This window comes from Cyprinodon tularosa, unplaced genomic scaffold (genome assembly GCF_016077235.1).
Source record: "Cyprinodon tularosa strain WSP-4 unplaced genomic scaffold, ASM1607723v1 ctg963, whole genome shotgun sequence".
Taxonomy (NCBI): domain Eukaryota; kingdom Metazoa; phylum Chordata; class Actinopteri; order Cyprinodontiformes; family Cyprinodontidae; genus Cyprinodon; species Cyprinodon tularosa.
This window is the reverse complement of record NW_024039744.1, coordinates 219,172-233,399: the sequence shown is the minus strand read 5'-3', so window position 1 is coordinate 233,399 and position 14,228 is coordinate 219,172. Positions and strand designations below refer to the sequence as shown.

Here is a 14,228-nt window from a genome sequence, read left to right as displayed (position 1 = left end):
ATTCTGATGACATCAGGTTTTATCATTTGAGACAAGGTTGGAACAGACAGCCAATGAGCTTCGAGTCCACAGTCTTCCCGCCCCTCCAGGTTTAATCAGTAGATCTCCATCAGTCTGCAGACTGACGCTGAAACACGGTGGAGACGGATGGAGCAGATTCAGTCCTTTAAAGGAAAAGTTCAGTCAGCAGGATTAATCCATGGATCATTATTTATACCTTAACGTTATACGTTCGCTGTGATTTAATGAATTTAGCATTATTGAGTAAAAAACTAAATCACTGAGTCTGGAAGCGGCCATCTTTGCCCAAATATAGTAGCCCCTCCCTCCTGCCATCTTCCAGCAGTGACGTCACGGTGCGGTAAGCCTAGCGCCATTCTCCCCGCTTTCCAAGCTAAATCAATGGGAACTACTAGACACATCTGCAATCAACAACAATTATTGAAGATTTCCAGAGGACTTCACCATTGAAATTCACCAGAGCTATAGTGAAACTGACAATGCCCACGTGCATGGCAGCTGGATGCTGGAATACATCGGGGAAAAGTGGAAAAAAACACCAGATACAGCACTGGGACTTGATCAACAGCCGATACCGCACCGTGACAATGTCACTAACCAGTAGGTGGCAGTAGTGTTCTTTGACAAACATGGATGCCTCCAGTAAAGCACATTCACATGAAAATTACTCTGAATTAAAAACACTGATCATTTATTGAACAGGATGGAATCATTTCAGATTTAAAGAACTTTCAGAAGTTTGGATTCTGAATATGAGCGACTTTTCTTTTAAATGTGGAAGATCCTGAGATGAAGCTGCAGCTTTTAAAGTTTTAGAATATATGAATGTAAAAACTGAGCAGAGAGCCTAGATCTGCAGCACAGGATCCAAACCAGCATGGACTGAGTCTGAACAGGTTTCCAGATAACGGCTCTGATTCTGTGTTTGTGTCTCTGCAGCTCCCAGCGCTCCTCCTCAGAACATCAGCCTGGAGGTGGTCCTGTCCAGGGTGAGTCCAGACCACTAGTTATGAAACCTCGTTAACTCGTTAATATTGGTCTGAGTCCACTGATTAGACAGACTCTACTTTCTATAGTTCTAGTGAGGACGCAGGCAGCAGCGTCTGGATCAGCTGTCTGATCTACTTTCTATAGTTCTAGTGAGGACGCAGGCAGCAGCGTCTGGATCAGCTGTCTGATCTACTTTCTATAGCTCTAGTGAGGACGCAGGCAGCAGCGTCTGGATCAGCTGTCTGATCTACTTTCTATAGTTCTAGTGAGGACGCAGGCAGCAGCGTCTGGATCAGCTGTCTGATCTACTTTCTATAGTTCTAGTGAGGACGCAGGCAGCGGCGTCTGGATCAGCTGTCTGATCTACTTTCTATAGTTCTAGTTCTGTACAGATAGATTGCTGCAGGGATCAATTCTACCAAAGAAGCAGGAAGTAGTTTTTCAGCATCAGTCCTTTAATCCTGCAGATGTTCTTCAGGTAGAAGCTACACTGTGTTCCTGTCTCTCTGAGCCTCTGAAGGTCCAGATCTAGATCCTGGTTGCAGCTTCTAGCTGGATCAGTTGTCTGATCTACTTTCTATAGTTCTAGTGAGGACGCAGGCAGCAGCGTCTGGATCAGCTGTCTGATCTACTTTCTATAGTTCTAGTGAGGACGCAGGCAGCAGCGTCTGGATCAGCTGTCTGATCTACTTTCTATAGTTCTAGTGAGGACGCAGGCAGCGGCGTCTGGATCAGCTGTCTGATCTACTTTCTATAGTTCTAGTGAGGACGCAGGCAGCGGCGTCTGGATCAGCTGTCTGATCTACTTTCTATAGTTCTAGTGAGGGCGCAGGCAGCAGCGTCTGGATCAGCTGTCTGATCTACTTTCTATAGTTCTAGTGAGGACGCAGGCAGCAGCGTCTGGATCAGCTGTCTGATCTACTTTCTATAGCTCTAGTGAGGACGCAGGCAGCAGCGTCTGGATCAGCTGTCTGATCTACTTTCTATAGTTCTAGTGAGGACGCAGGCAGCAGCGTCTGGATCAGCTGTCTGATCTACTTTCTATAGTTCTAGTGAGGACGCAGGCAGCAGCGTCTTGATCAGCTGTCTGATCTACTTTCTATAGCTCTAGTGAGGACGCAGGCAGCAGCGTCTGGATCAGCTGTCTGATCTACTTTCTATAGTTCTAGTGAGGACGCAGGCAGCAGCGTCTGGATCAGCTGTCTGATCTACTTTCTATAGTTCTAGTGAGGACGCAGGCAGCAGCGTCTGGATCAGCTGTCTGATCTACTTTCTATAGCTCTAGTGAGGACGCAGGCAGCAGCGTCTGGATCAGCTGTCTGATCTACTTTCTATAGTTCTAGTGAGGACGCAGGCAGCAGCGTCTGGATCAGCTGTCTGATCTACTTTCTATAGTTCTAGTGAGGACGCAGGCAGCGGCGTCTGGATCAGCTGTCTGATCTACTTTCTATAGTTCTAGTGAGGATGCAGGCAGCAGCGTCTGGATCAGCTGTCTGATCTACTTTCTATAGTTCTAGTTCTGTACAGATAGATTGCTGCAGGGATCAATTCTACCAAAGAAGCAGGAAGTAGTTTTTCAGCATCAGTCCTTTAATCCTGCAGATGTTCTTCAGGTAGAAGCTACACTGTGTTCCTGTCTCTCTGAGCCTCTGAAGGTCCAGATCTAGATCCTGGTTGCAGCTTCTAGCTGGATCAGTTGTCTGATCTACTTTCTATAGTTCTAGTGAGGACGCAGGCAGCAGCGTCTGGATCAGCTGTCTGATCTACTTTCTATAGTTCTAGTGAGGACGCAGGCAGCAGCGTCTGGATCAGCTGTCTGATCTACTTTCTATAGTTCTAGTGAGGACGCAGGCAGCGGCGTCTGGATCAGCTGTCTGATCTACTTTCTATAGTTCTAGTGAGGACGCAGGCAGCGGCGTCTGGATCAGCTGTCTGATCTACTTTCTATAGTTCTAGTGAGGGCGCAGGCAGCAGCGTCTGGATCAGCTGTCTGATCTACTTTCTATAGTTCTAGTGAGGACGCAGGCAGCAGCGTCTGGATCAGCTGTCTGATCTACTTTCTATAGCTCTAGTGAGGACGCAGGCAGCAGCGTCTGGATCAGCTGTCTGATCTACTTTCTATAGTTCTAGTGAGGACGCAGGCAGCAGCGTCTGGATCAGCTGTCTGATCTACTTTCTATAGTTCTAGTGAGGACGCAGGCAGCAGCGTCTGGATCAGCTGTCTGATCTACTTTCTATAGCTCTAGTGAGGACGCAGGCAGCAGCGTCTGGATCAGCTGTCTGATCTACTTTCTATAGTTCTAGTGAGGACGCAGGCAGCAGCGTCTGGATCAGCTGTCTGATCTACTTTCTATAGTTCTAGTGAGGACGCAGGCAGCAGCGTCTGGATCAGCTGTCTGATCTACTTTCTATAGTTCTAGTGAGGACGCAGGCAGCAGCGTCTGGATCAGCTGTCTGATCTACTTTCTATAGTTCTAGTGAGGACGCTGGTAGCATCATCTGGATCAGCTGTCTGATCTACTTTCTATAGTTCTAGTGAGGACGCAGGCAGCAGCGTCTGGATCAGCTGTCTGATCTACTTTCTATAGTTCTAGTGAGGACGCAGGCAGCAGCGTCTGGATCAGCTGTCTGATCTACTTTCTATAGTTCTAGTGAGGACGCAGGCAGCAGCGTCTGGATCAGCTGTCTGATCTACTTTCTATAGTTCTAGTGAGGACGCAGGCAGCAGCGTCTGGATCAGCTGTCTGATCTACTTTCTATAGTTCTAGTGAGGACGCAGGCAGCAGCGTCTGGATCAGCTGTCTGATCTACTTTCTATAGTTCTAGTGAGGACGCAGGCAGCAGCGTCTGGATCAGCTGTCTGATCTACTTTCTATAGCTCTAGTGAGGACGCAGGCAGCAGCGTCTGGATCAGCTGTCTGATCTACTTTCTATAGTTCTAGTGAGGACGCAGGCAGCAGCGTCTGGATCAGCTGTCTGATCTACTTTCTATAGTTCTAGTGAGGACGCAGGCAGCAGCGTCTGGATCAGCTGTCTGATCTACTTTCTATAGTTCTAGTGAGGACGCAGGCAGCAGCGTCTGGATCAGCTGTCTGATCTACTTTCTATAGTTCTAGTGAGGACGCAGGCAGCAGCGTCTGGATCAGCTGTCTGATCTACTTTCTATAGTTCTAGTGAGGACGCAGGCAGCAGCGTCTGGATCAGCTGTCTGATCTACTTTCTATAGCTCTAGTGAGGACGCAGGCAGCAGCGTCTGGATCAGCTGTCTGATCTACTTTCTATAGCTCTAGTGAGGACGCAGGCAGCAGCGTCTGGATCAGCTGTCTGATCTACTTTCTATAGTTCTAGTGAGGACGCAGGCAGCAGCGTCTGGATCAGCTGTCTGATCTACTTTCTATAGTTCTAGTGAGGACGCAGGCAGCGGCGTCTGGATCAGCTGTCTGATCTACTTTCTATAGTTCTAGTGAGGATGCAGGCAGCAGCGTCTGGATCAGCTGTCTGATCTACTTTCTATAGTTCTAGTTCTGTACAGATAGATTGCTGCAGGGATCAATTCTACCAAAGAAGCAGGAAGTAGTTTTTCAGCATCAGTCCTTTAATCCTGCAGATGTTCTTCAGGTAGAAGCTACACTGTGTTCCTGTCTCTCTGAGCCTCTGAAGGTCCAGATCTAGATCCTGGTTGCAGCTTCTAGCTGGATCAGTTGTCTGATCTACTTTCTATAGTTCTAGTGAGGACGCAGGCAGCAGCGTCTGGATCAGCTGTCTGATCTACTTTCTATAGTTCTAGTGAGGACGCAGGCAGCAGCGTCTGGATCAGCTGTCTGATCTACTTTCTATAGTTCTAGTGAGGACGCAGGCAGCAGCGTCTGGATCAGCTGTCTGATCTACTTTCTATAGTTCTAGTGAGGACGCAGGCAGCAGCGTCTGGATCAGCTGTCTGATCTACTTTCTATAGTTCTAGTGAGGACGCAGGCAGCGGCGTCTGGATCAGCTGTCTGATCTACTTTCTATAGTTCTAGTGAGGGCGCAGGCAGCAGCGTCTGGATCAGCTGTCTGATCTACTTTCTATAGTTCTAGTGAGGACGCAGGCAGCAGCGTCTGGATCAGCTGTCTGATCTACTTTCTATAGCTCTAGTGAGGACGCAGGCAGCAGCGTCTGGATCAGCTGTCTGATCTACTTTCTATAGTTCTAGTGAGGACGCAGGCAGCAGCGTCTGGATCAGCTGTCTGATCTACTTTCTATAGTTCTAGTGAGGACGCAGGCAGCAGCGTCTGGATCAGCTGTCTGATCTACTTTCTATAGCTCTAGTGATGACGCAGGCAGCAGCGTCTGGATCAGCTGTCTGATCTACTTTCTATAGTTCTACTGAGGACGCAGGCAGCAGCGTCTGGATCAGCTGTCTGATCTACTTTCTATAGTTCTAGTGAGGACGCAGGCAGCAGCGTCTGGATCAGCTGTCTGATCTACTTTCTATAGTTCTAGTGAGGACGCAGGCAGCAGCGTCTGGATCAGCTGTCTGATCTACTTTCTATAGTTCTAGTGAGGACGCAGGCAGCAGCGTCTGGATCAGCTGTCTGATCTACTTTCTATAGCTCTAGTGAGGACGCAGGCAGCAGCGTCTGGATCAGCTGTCTGATCTACTTTCTATAGTTCTAGTGAGGACGCAGGCAGCAGCGTCTGGATCAGCTGTCTGATCTACTTTCTATAGTTCTAGTGAGGACGCAGGCAGCAGCGTCTGGATCAGCTGTCTGATCTACTTTCTATAGTTCTAGTGAGGACGCAGGCAGTAGCGTCTGGATCAGCCGTCTGATCTACTTTCTATAGTTCTAGTGAGGACGCAGGCAGTAGCGTCTGGATCAGCCGTCTGATCTACTTTCTATAGTTCTAGTGAGGACGCAGGCAGCAGCGTCTGGATCAGCTGTCTGATCTACTTTCTATAGTTCTAGTGAGGACGCAGGCAGCAGCGTCTGGATCAGCTGTCTGATCTACTTTCTATAGTTCTAGTGAGGACGCAGGCAGCAGCGTCTGGATCAGCTGTCTGATCTACTTTCTATAGTTCTAGTGAGGACGCAGGCAGCAGCGTCTGGATCAGCTGTCTGATCTACTTTCTATAGTTCTAGTGAGGACGCAGGCAGCAGCGTCTGGATCAGCTGTCTGATCTACTTTCTATAGTTCTAGTGAGGACGCAGGCAGCAGCGTCTGGATCAGCTGTCTGATCTACTTTCTATAGTTCTAGTGAGGACGCAGGCAGCAGCGTCTGGATCAGCTGTCTGATCTACTTTCTATAGTTCTAGTGAGGACGCAGGCAGCAGCATCTGGATCAGCTGTCTGATCTACTTTCTATAGTTCTAGTGAGGACGCAGGCAGCAGCGTCTGGATCAGCTGTCTGATCTACTTTCTATAGTTCTAGTGAGGACGCAGGCAGCAGCGTCTGGATCAGCTGTCTGATCTACTTTCTATAGTTCTAGTGAGGACGCAGGCAGCAGCATCTGGATCAGCTGTCTGATCTACTTTCTATAGTTCTAGTGAGGACGCAGGCAGCAGCGTCTGGATCAGCTGTCTGATCTACTTTCTATAGTTCTAGCTGGATGCTAACGTTGAAACGTTCTTCCTTTGGTCCAGAAACTGTGATTCAGCTGAAGAACATTTAGTTCATCCATGCTTTGGTTTCTTCTCTGCATTTATCTGGAATGGGTTCATAGTCACCTGGTGACACGGAGATGACCAGCTGGGTGTGGTCTGCGTTGCTATGGTAACTATGGAGCCATGGGGAACGCCTCCTGGGATCGTTGCGGTTCCTGTTCCCAGTAAACGGTCTCCCTCCTTCAGGAGGAGTTAAACCGGTTTGGTTCTGGACCAGAAGGCCGACCAGGTTTTCAGACCTTCAGGTTTGACCTGATCTACGGAGCAGTGGACCCTCCATCTACCGCCGTCTGATGGACCTCAGAGGTTCTGACGTCTTTTTGATGGATCTGAGTTGTTCTTGTGTCTCGTTAGCTTTCAGAGACGGAGGCGCTCTCATCAATCAGACGTTTGTCTCCAGTGATCTGGCCTCATTTCTGCTGATTGATGTTCATAGAAGCGTCTCCTTCTTCCAGCGTCTCCTCGCTCACTTTTCACTTCCTGCTTGTTGTGATCTGTGGCAGAAAATGGCGCCTTGTGCTGCGACTGTTTCTGGCGTTCTTCTCCAGGCTAATGAAGCGATGATGAAGAACAGGCTGCTGGGTCAGAGGAACGTTTGCTGGAGGGGCTGAATGGAGGCTGGAGGTCAAAGGTGAAGTCAGGATGACAGTTTGGGTTGAAGCTTCCAGAAGATGGAGGTCCAACAGATCCATTAGGAGAAGGAAGCCTTTCCCAGATAAGAGACTATTTTCATGATTTATAGCCATAAATAGGGGGCGGAGTCTGTCTGCAGCGAGCCGACCTCCTTTAGCCGCCTCCCCTCTGATGGAACTCTGACCTCTGACCTGGTTCCTGGACCACCTCTCCTCCGTCTGACTCCCCTCAGTTCTGAGCCGGTATCTGGTTCTTCTGGTCCTGATCCGTTTGGACGGGTTCAGATGGTCCAATGGGTCGGTTCAGACTGATGAAGGACCGTCAGGGTTTGACGGACCTTAGATCAGAACCAGGGATCTGATGGAGGACGATCCGCAGAGACGGACCCTAGGCGAGCTCTAAACGGGCTCCAGACGGGCCCCTGAAGGGCCCCCGGTTACAGCAATGGGGGGACCGCCTGGTTCCAATGAGGCCATTCAGGGGTTTAACCCTCCTGCAGCATCCTGAGGATCCAAACCCTGATCAGAACCTGAGGAGCAGTTTGGGTTCTGCTGACCTGTCAGTCGGGATCAGAGGAAGGAGGTTCTGCAGCAAACGGATCGGATCAGAACACCATGTTCTGTTTGTTCTACATCTGTCAGAGCGACCTGATTGGATGCTCCGTCACTCTGCAAGCTGACAGGAGAAGAAGCAACTAGGTCATCTCTGACAGCACAGCAGTTCTGCAGATTAAAGACGGATCAGAACCGCGGGGGTCCGGCCATTAGAGGCTCCTACTCCTTCCTTCACTCTCTGCAACCATTCAGACACTAAAATCTCCTCAGTGAACGGCTTCTGCTCAGAGGCAGACCAGGTTCCTGACGGCTCCAGCAGGAACCTCTGGACCCAGACTCTGGTCCTCAGGTGGTCTTCCTTCCTGTAGTTCCAGATCTAGACTGAGGAAGATCTATAGGAAGCTCCTCAGCCTGATAAGCTGATGCTCTCCTGCAGCATCCAGCTGTCACTCTGCTCTCTTGCCTCAGTCGCTTCATCTGCAAGTCGATGCTGAGGGAGAAAAAACCTCCTGCTTCTGTCAAGTTTCTGCTGTCAGACCAACTTTGGAGACAAATCTGACATTTCCTCAACTTTCCTGCAGACTGCAGAGCCGCAGTGATGATGTGTGCTGCTGAACGCTTGGCTGAACAGAGCAGAGGAGTGTTCAGCACGGCGGAGATGGAGGATTTTACCCAGAATTCCCTGGAGAGTCGGCTTAAGGTCGCTGCAGCTGTCTGAGTCTGTTAGAAATACGGATTTTAGAACCGTCCGACTGACAGAGAAAACATTCCATTCAGAGCTCAGAGAGAAGATGGTCAGAAATGGAGAGATGGATCCAGGAAGTAGCGTAGCATCCCACTTCCTGTCCAGATCAGGACCAGAGAGAGAAAACACAAAAGATTTTAATGCTTTTATTTTATCAGGAAATCCATTATTAACCTTTAATAAAGGGGCCCCCAAACTTTTTTCCTGTGAGGGCCACATAGCTTATCCCTTCTCTGAAGGGGGGGCCGCGGTCAGTTGGTAACAGAAATATTGTGACGATGGCAAGAGTGCCTAAATTTATGATGGGATTCATCGTGTCTCTGCAGGTTATATTCTTTGAATGCCGCCATCGCCTCTTCAAAGATGAGACAGGCAGCCTTTTCTTTGCATTGAACAAAAAAATGATCATTTTCCAATTCAGGTTAAATGCTCTGATTTCTGAAAAAATTTTTCTCTCACCTAATCTTTTCGCCATTATTCCGTTCTCTCTTTACGGAAGAGGATTAGGGCCATTCAAAAGAAAAAAAGACGATTCAACATTGATTATTGCCTGGAAACACTTATAAAAAATTTCTGGCTACGCCTCTGGGCCTGACCGCGAACTCACGGCTGCCTGTTGGTGGCCTGACGGCAGCCTGTTGGTGGCTGCCTGTTGGTGGCTGCCTGTTGGTGGCCTGACGGCTGCCTGTTGGTGGCCTGACGGCTGCCTGTTGGTGGCTGCCTGTTGGTGGCCTGACGGATGCCTGTTGGTGGCTGCCTGTTGGTGGCCTGACGGCTGCCTGTTGGTGGCTGCCTGTTGGTGGCTGCCTGTTGGTGGCTGCCTGTTGGTGGCTGCCTGTTGGTGGCTGCCTGTTGGTGGCCTGACGGCTGCCTGTTGGTGGCTCCCTGTTGGTGGCCTGACGGCTGCCTGTTGGTGGCCTGACGGCTGCCTGTTGGTGGCTGCCTGTTGGTGGCTGCCTGTTGGTGGCCTGACGGCTGCCTGTTGGTGGCCTGACGGCTGCCTGTTGGTGGCTGCCTGTTGGTGGCCTGACGGCTGCCTGTTGGTGGCTGCCTGTTGGTGGCCTGACGGCTGCCTGTTGGTGGCTGCCTGTTGGTGGCTGCCTGTTGGTGGCTGCCTGTTGGTGGCCTGACGGCTGCCTGTTGGTGGCTCCCTGTTGGTGGCCTGACGGCTGCCTGTTGGTGGCCTGACGGCTGCCTGTTGGTGGCCTGACGGCTGCCTGTTGGTGGCTCCTTTTGGGGGGCCTAAACCCTCCCTGTTGGGGGGCTGCCTTTGGTGGCTGCCTTTGGTGGCCGACGCTGCCTTTTTGGTGGCTCCCTGTTTGGGGCCTGACGGCCCCTGTTGGGGGCCCCTACGGCTGCCTTTTTTGGTGGCTGCCTGTTGGTGCCTGACGGCTCCTGTTGGTGGTGCCTGTTGTGGCTGCCTTTTGGGGGCCTGACGGCTGCCTTTTTGGGGGCCTGAGGGCTGCCTTTGGTGGCCTGACGGCAGCCGTTGGTGGCTGCCTTTTGGGGTGGCTGCCTTTTTGGTGGCCTGACCTGCCTTTTGGGGGCCCGACGGCAGCCTTTTGGGGGTTGCCGTTGTGGCCTAAAGGGCCCCGTTTGGCCTATGGGGGCCTGATGGCTGCCTTTGGGGCCTGAGGGGCGCCTTTTGGGGGCTCCTGTTGGTGGCCTGAGGGCTCCCTGTTGGGGGGCCTACGGCAGCCTGTTGGGCCCTGACGGCACCCTTTTTGGTGGCGCCTTTGGTGGCTGCCTGTTGGGGGCCTACGGCTGCCTTTGGTGGCCTGATGGGGGCCTGAGGGCCCCCTTTTGGGGGCCTGACGGCAGCCTTTTGGTGGTTTCCTTTTGGGTGGCCTACAGCTGCCTTTTTGGGGGCCTGACGGCAGCCTTTTGGTGGCCTGCGGCAGCCTTTGGTGGTGCCTGTTGGGGCTGCCTGTTGGGGCCTGAGGCTGCCTTGGGGGGGCCGAGGGCAGCCTGTTGTGGCTGCCTGTTGGTGGCCTGACGGCTGCCTGTTTTTGGCCGCGGCGCCTTTGGGGTGGCGCCTTTTGGGTGGCTGCCTGTTGGGGCGCCTGTTTGGGCCTACGGCTGCCGTTGGTGGCCTGACGGCTGCCTTGTTGGGCCTAAAGGGGCAGCCTGTTGGTGGCCGATGGCTGCCTGTTGGTGGCCTGATGGCTGGCTGTTGGGGTTTGACGCTCCCTGTTGGGGGGCCTGATCTGCCTTTGGGGGCCTGAGGGCTGCCTGTTGGTGGCTTGAGGCTGCCTTTTGGGTGGCCTGAGGGCTGCCTGTTGGGCCTGACTGCTTCCTGTGGTGGCCTAGGGCTTCCTGTTTGGCTTGACGGCTCCCCTTTGGGGGCTGCCTGTTGGGGGCCTGACGGCACCTTTTGGGGGGCTCCCTTTTGGGTGCCTGACGGCAGCCTTTGGTGGCTGCCTTTTGGGGGGCCTGACGCTGCCTAGGGTGGCTTGATGGCTGCCTGTTGGGGGGCTTAAAAGGCTGCCTGTTCTGGCTTACACTCCCTTTTGGGTGGGCCTGATGGCTGCCTGTTGGGGGCCACTGCTTCCTGTTAGGGGCCTGAGGCTTCCTGTTGGTGGCCAGGGCAGCCTGTTGGTTCCCTTTTGGGTGGCCTGAGGGCTGCCTGTTGGTGGCCTAAAGGGCAGCCTTTTGGTGGCCTGACGGCAGCCTTTTTGGTGGCTGCCTTTGGGCCTGAGGGGGCCTGATGGCTGCCGTTGGTGGCCTGACGGCAGCCTGTTGGTGGCTGCCTGTTGGTGGCCTAGGGCGGGCCTGTTGGGGGCCGAGGGCAGCCTTTGGGGGCCTGACGGCAGCCTGTTGGGGTGGCGGGCCTGTTGGGGGCCTGACGGCTGCCTTTGGTGGCCGATGGCTGCCGTTGGGGGCCTGATGGCTCCCTTTGGTGGCCTGAGGCTCCCTTTTTGGGGGGCCCCTGACTGCTTCCGTTGGTGGCCGATGGCTTCCTGGGGGGTGGCTTGACCGCCTTTGGGGGCTGCCTGTTGGCCTGCGCAGCCTGTTGGGGGCTGCCTGTTGGTGGCCTGAGGGCAGCCTGTTGTGGCTGCCTGTTGTGGCCTGACGGCTGCCTTTTTGGTGGCTTGAGCTGCCTTTGGGGGCTTGACGCTGCCTGTTGGTGGCTTGACGACCCCCCTTGGGGGCCAGATGGCGCCTGTTGGTGGGCCTGACTGCTTCCTGTTGGTGGCCATGGTTTCCCTTTGGGGCTGATGGCTGCCTGTTGGGGCTGCCTGTTGGGGGGCCTGACTCTGCCTTTTTGGTGGCTTGATGGCTGCCTTTGGTGCCCTGACGGCTGCCTGTTGGTGCCTGACGGCGCCTGTTGGTGGCTTGAGGGCTGCCTGTTGGGGGCCTAAAAGGGCTGCCTTTGGGGTGGCCTGAGGGCTGCCTTTTTGGTGGCCTGACCTTCCTTTTGGGGCCTGAGGGCTCCCTGTTGGTGGCCTGACGGCTGCCTTTGGTGGCCTAGGGCTTCCCTTTTGGTGGTTGATGGCTGCCTGTTGTGGGCCTGATGGCTGCCGTTGGTGGCCTGACGGCTGCCTTTTGGGGGCCTGAGGCTGCCTGGGGTGGCCTACGCTGCCTTTTTTGGGGGTTTGAAGCTCCCTTTTGGGGGGGCGCCTGTTGGTGGCTGCCTTTTTTGGTCCTGAGGGGCTCCTTGGGGTGGCTCCCTTTTGGGGCCTACGCTCCTGTTGGTGGCCTGACGGCGCTTTTGGGGGCTTGATGGCTGCCTGTTGTCGGCCTGATGGCTGCCTGTTGGTGGCCTGACGGCTGCCTGTTGGTGGCCTGACGGCTGCCTGTTGGTGGCCTGACGACTGCCTGTTGGTGGCTTGAAGGCTGCCTGTTGGTGGCCTGACGGCTGCCTGTTGGTGGCCTGACGGCTGCCTTTTGGTGGCTTGACGGCTGCCTGTTGGTGGCCTGATGGTGGCCTGATGGCTGCCTGTTGGTGGCCTGACGGCTGCCTGTTGGTGGCTTGAAGGCTGCCTGTTGGTGGCCTGACGGCTGCCTGTTGGTGGCCTGACGGCTGCCTTTTGGTGGCTTGACGGCTGCCTGTTGGTGGCCTGATGGCTGCCTGTTGGTGGCCTGACGGCTGCCTTTTGGTGGCTTGACGGCTGCCTTTTGGTGGCTTGACGGCTGCCTGTTGGTGGCTTGATGGCTGCCTGTTGGTGGCCTGACGGCTGCCTGTTGGTGGCCTGACAGCTGCCTGTTGGTGGCCTGACGGCAGCCTGTTGGTGGCCTGACGGCAGCCTGTTGGTGGCTGCCTGTTGGTGGCTGCCTGTTGGTGGCCTGACGGCTGCCTGTTGGTGGCCTGACGGCAGCCTGTTGGTGGCTGCCTGTTGGTGGCCTGACGGCTGCCTGTTGGTGGCCTGACGGCAGCCTGTTGGTGGCCTGACGGCAGCCTGTTGGTGGCTGCCTGTTGGTGGCTGCCTGTTGGTGGCCTGACGGCTGCCTGTTGGTGGCCTGACGGCTGCCTGTTGGTGGCCTGACGGCAGCCTGTTGGTGGCCTGATGGCTGCCTGTTGGTGGCCTGATGGCTGGCTGTTGGTGGCTTGACGGCTGCCTGTTGGTGGCCTGATGGCTGCCTGTTGGTGGCCTGATGGCTGCCTGTTGGTGGCTTGATGGCTGCCTGTTGGTGGCCTGACGGCTGCCTGTTGGTGGCCTGACTGCTTCCTGTTGGTGGCCTGATGGCTTCCTGTTGGTGGCTTGACGGCTGCCTGTTGGCGGCTGCCTGTTGGTGGCCTGACGGCAGCCTGTTGGTGGCTGCCTGTTGGTGGCCTGACGGCAGCCTGTTGGTGGCTGCCTGTTGGTGGCCTGACGGCTGCCTATTGGTGGCTTGATGGCTGCCTGTTGGTGGCTTGACGGCTGCCTGTTGCTGGCTTGACGACTGCCTGTTGGTGGCCTGATGGCTGCCTGTTGGTGGCCTGACTGCTTCCTGTTAGTGGCCTGATGGCTTCCTGTTGGTGGCCTGACGGCAGCCTGTTGGTGGCTGCCTGTTGGTGGCCTGACGGCTGCCTGTTGGTGGCCTGACGGCAGCCTGTTGGTGGCCTGACGGCAGCCTGTTGGTGGCTGCCTGTTGGTGGCCTGATGGTGGCCTGATGGCTGCCTGTTGGTGGCCTGACGGCAGCCTGTTGGTGGCTGCCTTTTGGTGGCCTGACGGCTGCCTGTTGGTGGCCTGACGGCAGCCTGTTGGTGGCCTGACGGCAGCCTGTTGGTGGCTGCCTGTTGGTGGCCTGACGGCTGCCTGTTGGTGGCCTGATGGCTGCCTGTTGGTGGCCTGATGGCTGCCTGTTGGTGGCCTGACGGCTGCCTGTTGGTGGCCTGACTGCTTCCTGTTGGTGGCCTGATGGCTTCCTGTTGGTGGCTTGACGGCTGCCTGTTGGCGGCTGCCTGTTGGTGGCCTGACGGTAGCCTGTTGGTGGCTGCCTGTTGGTGGCCTGACGGCAGCCTGTTGGTGGCTGCCTGTTGGTGGCCTGACGGCTGCCTGTTGGTGGCTTGATGGCTGCCTGTTGGTGGCTTGACGGCTGCCTGTTGGTGGCTTGACGACTGCCCGTTGGTGGCCAGATGGCTGCCTGTTGGTAGGCCTGACTGCTTCCTGTTGGTGGCCTGATGGCTTCCTGTTGGTGGCTTGATGGCTGCCTGTT

The 14,228-nt window shown here is 54.6% G+C and overlaps 1 protein-coding gene across 1 annotated transcript in view; it reads left to right on the top strand.

Annotated features, from left to right (window-relative positions):
• Positions 1–947: 947 nt before the first annotated feature.
• The window catches only part of LOC119776881 (netrin receptor DCC-like), a gene marked incomplete at its 5' end in the record, with an annotated part of 120,146 nt that continues 106,865 nt past the window's right edge, over positions 948–14,228 (top strand). Inside the window, one exon of the mRNA XM_038275510.1 lies at positions 948–1,010. Coding sequence (XP_038131438.1) covers positions 948–1,010 — 63 coding nt within the window. The remainder of the gene's footprint in view (positions 1,011–14,228) is intronic.